General features: G+C 40.7%; 1 protein-coding gene across 1 annotated transcript; it reads right to left on the bottom strand.

The window, feature by feature from the left end:
* Positions 1-2,624: 2,624 nt before the first annotated feature.
* LOC148039531 (very-long-chain 3-oxoacyl-CoA reductase 1-like) lies at positions 2,625-3,083 on the bottom strand. The gene has a single exon (XM_087661550.1). The coding sequence runs from the start codon at positions 3,081-3,083 to the stop codon at positions 2,625-2,627; it is 459 nt and encodes a 152-aa protein (XP_087517676.1).
* Positions 3,084-6,278: the final 3,195 nt, after the last annotated feature.

Below are 6,278 nucleotides of genomic sequence, written 5' to 3' on the forward strand. Positions count from 1 at the left end.
GGGGACCACATGTTTTTTTTTCTTCCAAATGTGACCACATGTTTTATAAGCTGTCGTATCTAGATTTTATATGTGACAATTAATCTAACTGTTTCAATGTATAGTACAAAATATATAGTGTGGCCTGGTCACGCAGGCGACATTTTCTCGATGAGTGCATCAACAAAATGTGTTCCACAATGGATTGTGGTATCATGGCAAAGTTCAAGCAAGAGAGTCGGCGACGAGCGCAGCAGATCCAAACACCATTATAGATGACATGGAGTATTTTGGGAACTTGAAAAGTGTTATCTCAGTGGATTACCATAGCTTCTCCATGATTATATTCGATGTGCAATGGCTCAAAGTGGTACTCGAAGGAGTCGGGGCAACCGTTTGACGAGGTCCATCTGGATTTCTCGAAATAGATTCTGAAAAAAGATGAATGGATCTCCTGACACGTTTGTCTTGCCGGGCCATCGTGAAGATGTGCATGAACTATTTTTTTAAAATTTTATTAGAGCACAAAGCCCATCGTGAAGATGTGACACGTTTTTTAAATTTTTAAATTTTTTGAATCTCTCTTGTATGTAATTTTGAACATGTACTTTTCTATCCAAACCCCCGACAACCTCGATGGTGGTATGTTGTGCCTTCAGCTCTCCAAAGTGCAAGTATATGATAAAAGCAATGTCCCCAATGTAGACAAGGACAGTATACAGATGGAGGGGTCGATATTGCAAGGGATGGAGGTCGAAGATGACCTGGAGCCTGTTGAGGAGGTACAATCTAGTAACGATGATAGAAAGATAGGAGGTCAAGAATTCTTTGAGAATGGGGTGGGCTCATCCTTTTGTCGTGACGTATCTATAAATCTTCCAGTGTATGTGGAGTTGTGCCAAGAAATTGACATGGGACCGTGCTTTGCTTGAATCTTTATATTGATTATGCTAACATCACTTTCTTTCTGTGCAGGTGACCTTTGACAGTATGAGTTGAGGGATGAGTGACAAGGAATTGTAGGAGATATTCACACGTATGTCTCTAGATCAGATGGCTCGATTAAGAGATATGGTAGACAAAGAGCTATCTCAGACACCATTAGGCCGTTCGGTTAGATCTACTTCAATACGCTCTGATGCTTCAGTTTTCAAAGATGAGGTCAATGCTCCAGACTTGCACCTGATAGAGGGAGTGGTTCTAGGGGATGCTGCAAAGGTGTGGATGCGGTGAGCCCATAGTCGGCTTGAGATACACGTGCTACTCCTCGCTCTTGTGCAGGTTTGAGAGAGGGTGGCTTAGGTGGTTGTTGTGGAGGCACCGATTCACTATCTCCGTCTCATCGTTCTGGTGAAGTTGCGTTACCTATAGGATTTGTCACACCTTTCGGAATGTCTACTCTAATGACTCTAGGTTTTGTTGAGTCGTTCGCAGGTGGCACTCCTATGGGTGCTACTCCGAGAGATACCATCCCCATGGTACACTAGATATGCATGCGTCCCTCCTGGTTATGCTGAGGAGTGTTGTTGTAGGTGGGAGAGAACACATCTTAGACATACCCTAGAGGGGGATGGATACCTTGTAGATGATAGGACATGAGCCATGATCATGAATGATGAGGGGAGGAGAGTGATGGCTCGTATGAGAGAGTTGTACCAACAAGTGTTTCGAAACAACATCTTGGACCATTGGAAGAACATACCCAAGGGGAGTAAGGACTACATAGTAGCATCCTTGCATGAGGAGTTTTTGGAACCCACCACGATAGAGAGGTTTTCCATAGGTTGAAGGATGTAGTGCATGCATGCATACATATCACACAAACGATTGAATGCACACAAGGCACTTAAGAGTGGCGCCTCAAAGCCAAAGTGGCAGGATGCAAATGACTGGTGGAGACTTAAGGAATAGGCTATAAATTTTTCAGGAGGTTGGAGACAGCAGCACGAGGCACTGAGGGCATGACTGGAGACAGGATTAGTCCATTATCTTGGGAGTAACGGCCACATGACTTATTTGGAGAACTTTGTAAGTTTTTCTTTTGTTCTTCTCACTTTCTTTTTTTCAATATTGCTTGTACTGACAATTGTGTTTTGTTTTCTTTGCAATACTCCATTACAAACTGTGATCCCACGGGCCTAGAGACTTGATATGTAGAGAGACAGGTCTCACTACATTGATCGATAGACTATATGCGCACGTTAGCCCAATAAGTCACTTATCTCTCTTTTCAATGGTTACTATTTTTATTAAAATGCATTATGTATGGTGGACTAATGTGTAGTTTTTTTTTTTTTATAGACTCCATTCGATGCTCCTTTGCGTCGAGACAAGATTTTAGATGGCGAGGATCTATAGTTCACACTTAGATTCATAGAGCACACATCCTCTTCCTTTTTGGTCCTGCGATTTATACATGTATCTTCTATGTGCTATGTTATTATCATCCTTTGTATATTGCCATGATTTCATGAGTTTTCATCAGCGATCTTGTATTTATTCTATGTATCAGTCTTGTGGGTTGTTCAAATACATTTTGTGCCCATTTTGACGATCATTGCACACTTAACATGTAATGTTGCCCTACCACAAAATTTTTTTCAGTAACCGTCACTACTAGCATCGCAAATTTACTAAATATATCGCTATTGGCATCGCAAACCGTTGGTATTGGCATCGGTATTTGCGTCACGATGCCAATAGTGAGGGTTCCATGAAGTCCCTAAAATACAATACTGCATAAAAGGATGTGACACCAATATTGACATAGCTCCAATCCCGATGTTCACAATGGTACCGTGCTTGTGATTGAGCATGCCTAGAAGCACAATCAACATCATCTTCACAATTGCTTCCACATTCACACATATGAGGCCAACAGACAACTTTGCATTGACCTCATGGAAGAAGTGTGCATATGGATAACATTGCCCTGTGTTATTGATCAAGATCCCCACATCAAGACCGACGATGGTGTCCTTCACCTTGGAGAGCCCTACATCGAGGCCATGATCTATAAAATCCAACGCCACAATTGCAAGCGCTGCAAGCACAATTAGCATCATCTTCACAACTGTTTCCACATTCACACGTATGAGGTCCATAGTCAACTTTGCATCGACCTCATGGAAGAAGCGTGCATAATCTAGCACCACAGACTGCACCTGCACGGATCTATAATTCGTCTTCAAGTGAGACACGAGGGTTTTAAGATTCTTATGTGAGTGACTGATGACGACAAGGTTAGGTGGCAGCAATGTTGCATAGAATTTGCACAGGGGTTTGTGTAAGTCACTCACCACATGGACCCTTTGCGATGGGAGAACTCAACATAAAAAAATTATCCAAAAGAGCTTTAGATTCAAGACGAATGAGAAAAAAAATTCTTTGATGAAAGATATAGGAAAGATAGAGGTTCAAAAGACTTTTCGATTTGATCAAAATATTCTTTTGGGAAAGACAAGGTTGAATTCTCAAACTCAGAGAGAAGAGAAGAAGGTGCGATGCCAAAATTTATGGGAAGAATTTCAAGGAAGGCGAGGAGCATCAAGCTCCAACTCAAGCCACTCTCGTAGAATTGATGATGAGAATTTCAAAGAGGGCAAGGAGCTCATAACTCAACTCAAAGGCCACTCCATGGATCTTGAAGATGAGCGTCAAAGTAGGCGAGAAGCTTGAAGCTCAACTCAAGGGGCAACAAAGAAAGAGAGTGAGAGAAAGAAAGATAGAAAATGAGAGAGAGAGAAGAAGAAAGGAAAATAAAGAGAGAACAAGAGAGAGAATAAATATAGAAGACAACAAAGAAATGGGAAAAGAGAGAGAGAGAGAGGGAGAGAGGAGAATGAGTGAGAAAACATAAGGGGGTGGAGAGAAACAAAGAGAGGGGAAACAAAGAAAGAGAGAGAAAGAAAGAAAGAGAAAGGGGAGAGAACATAAAACAAAGAGCGCAAAGAAAGGGGGAGAAACATCGAAAGGGGGAGAAAACCAAGACTTTAGTTGATGTTAATTTTGATGAGTTACAAGAGAAGAAATCCCTTCTCAAAAAATTAAGAATGAAAAAAAAAACAAATTGTTTGTTGTAACATAGACAAAATGGAAAACGATGAAGGTCGTGATGTTCAAGATCATGAGGCGTATCTTAATCAGCATATCCCTTATCCTTGCTCTCAATGCAAGTTGGTAATCAAACGAAAGTGTCACTTGTCTATAGAACACATACGATGCTTCAACAAGTTTCAATCGGAGATCATTGATCAGGAAATCTCAGACTTTGGTAAATGGTAAGAAAAGTGTATATCAATCATGCATTATATTCACAAACTAATTGAATATCATATATAAAAACATTAGATGTGGCCGTAAAATTTATACAAGGAGATGACATCTCATCCCAAGGAGGAGTGCACCTATTGCGGCCAGTTAGAAGAGTTTGTGGGCGTGCAATGGATGGAGTGCCTAAGCCAATCCACCACTTGGAAGGCACTACCAAGTCTATACCGTCAATACCAAAGGAGACAAGCAGTCTTTCAGACTTTCCTACAATTTTGGAGCGTAAGATGGAGGCAATGATCGATGCATTGATGCCCATGGATGCCGAGACATCTAATCTACTTAGAGAGGAAGTATCATACCATTATATGATGGGTGTTGAGTATCTTGCCTAAAGACACTACTTGTACTCCTAAGTTTGCAATCAAAATATGGGTGGAGAAATGCAAGCGTAATCAAGTTGTTTAAGTACCTTCTATGTACGCTTCATTGATTTCTTTTCGGTACCATTATAAAAAACAATTGTGATTTTTCAAGGTCTTTATGATTTTTTTTAAGATTACTATGCCTGAGTCATGTGATGATGCACAACATGTTTTACAAAAGCTTGGCATGGACTATAACAACATCCATGCATGTATAAACTATTGTGTGCTGTTTTGCGGAGAGTACAAGACTATGGAGACATGTCCAAAGTGTGGTGCTCACAGGTATGAAAAGGACTTGCAAGGGAAAACCATCCCTCAAAAAGTTCTTAGACGCTTTCCACTTATCCCCCGTATACGTCACATGTTTCATATGTTGGACATGGCCAGGTTGACAATGTGGCATGCACAGAATAGATCCACAGATGGAGTCCAAAGAATATCAGTGGATTTATGCACATGGAGCCACATTAACCTGTCCATACACGTTGGATGTTCTTCTTGGAGTGCTTCATGAAAATCGTGAAAGGCTTTGTGTGACAATGAGCTTTGGCTAGAAGGTAGCATGGCTAAAGGCATTAGTGCATAATTCATAGTGTCTACCAATAGTGGATTCAGACAAGGCTACCAATAGTAGATTTAAACAACAGTATGCTATGGTCTGTGAAGGACAATGATAGACTGACCGGAGATGTGGTGGTTGAAAATAGAGTAGAAAAAAGAATGGATGCTGCAATGGATGACAAAGTGAATTGTTTTTGTATATTGCACCATGCCTCCATGGAGATGTGGCTCACTAGGTACGAGCAAGACAAGAAAGATTGAGAAGAAGTGCAATTCAAATTTCCATGTAGTATGCACCATCCAATTTGATATCACGAAGGCATGGAGGAGATGCTGCAGTTTATATCTATGCGATGGTTCTATAGATCTTTGATCGCAGCCTCTCGTAAAGAGGTGGAGGGGTCTAAGGAGTGGGAATTCTTGAGGAGATATAGTCCAAAGGTTACCATATGTTTTATAAGCTATCGTATCTAGATTTTATATGTGACAACTAATTAACCCTTTCAATGTACAATACAAAATATATACAGTGCGGTGTGGTCGTGGTCATAGGGATGACATTTCCACATGAAGTGTATCGACAAATACTACAACAAAAAGGCCTCATAGACGCACATTTAGACGCGATTTTTGAATATAGAGAAATTCTTACGGGCGCGTCTATCCGCCCGTCTATTTGCGCGTCTACCATTTTGCATCTATAATCGCATGTATCAACGAATTTTCACACACAAATAGACGCGCAATAGACGCACATATACATGCGCATATAGACACGCTGGTAGGCGTGCTTTTACAAGCACTGATAGACAAGAACGGAAAACGAAAAATGTCTTTTTTTTAAAAAATATATTTAACTTCTTTTTTAAATTTGAATTATGAAGCGCGTGTATAAGCGCGTGTAGTCTGCATTATAGACGCGCGTATAAACGCGAATTATCTGCAATTTAGACGCGCTGATAGACACGCAAAACAGAACTAGAAAAAAAAACCAGAGAGCATATGGTTGCATGCTCTCTGGGTTTTTTTTTTCCCCTCCCA

This window comes from Lygodium microphyllum, chromosome 2, assembly GCF_053477565.2.
Source record: "Lygodium microphyllum isolate KBCC chromosome 2, Lygodium_microphyllum_v1.1.10, whole genome shotgun sequence".
Lineage (NCBI taxonomy): Eukaryota > Viridiplantae > Streptophyta > Polypodiopsida > Schizaeales > Lygodiaceae > Lygodium > Lygodium microphyllum.

Bases quoted from the DNA above. Each gene is read 5' to 3' on its own strand.
- LOC148039531 (XM_087661550.1), bottom strand. From the start codon at position 3,083: ATGGACCTCATACGTGTGAATGTGGAAACAGTTGTGAAGATGATGCTA.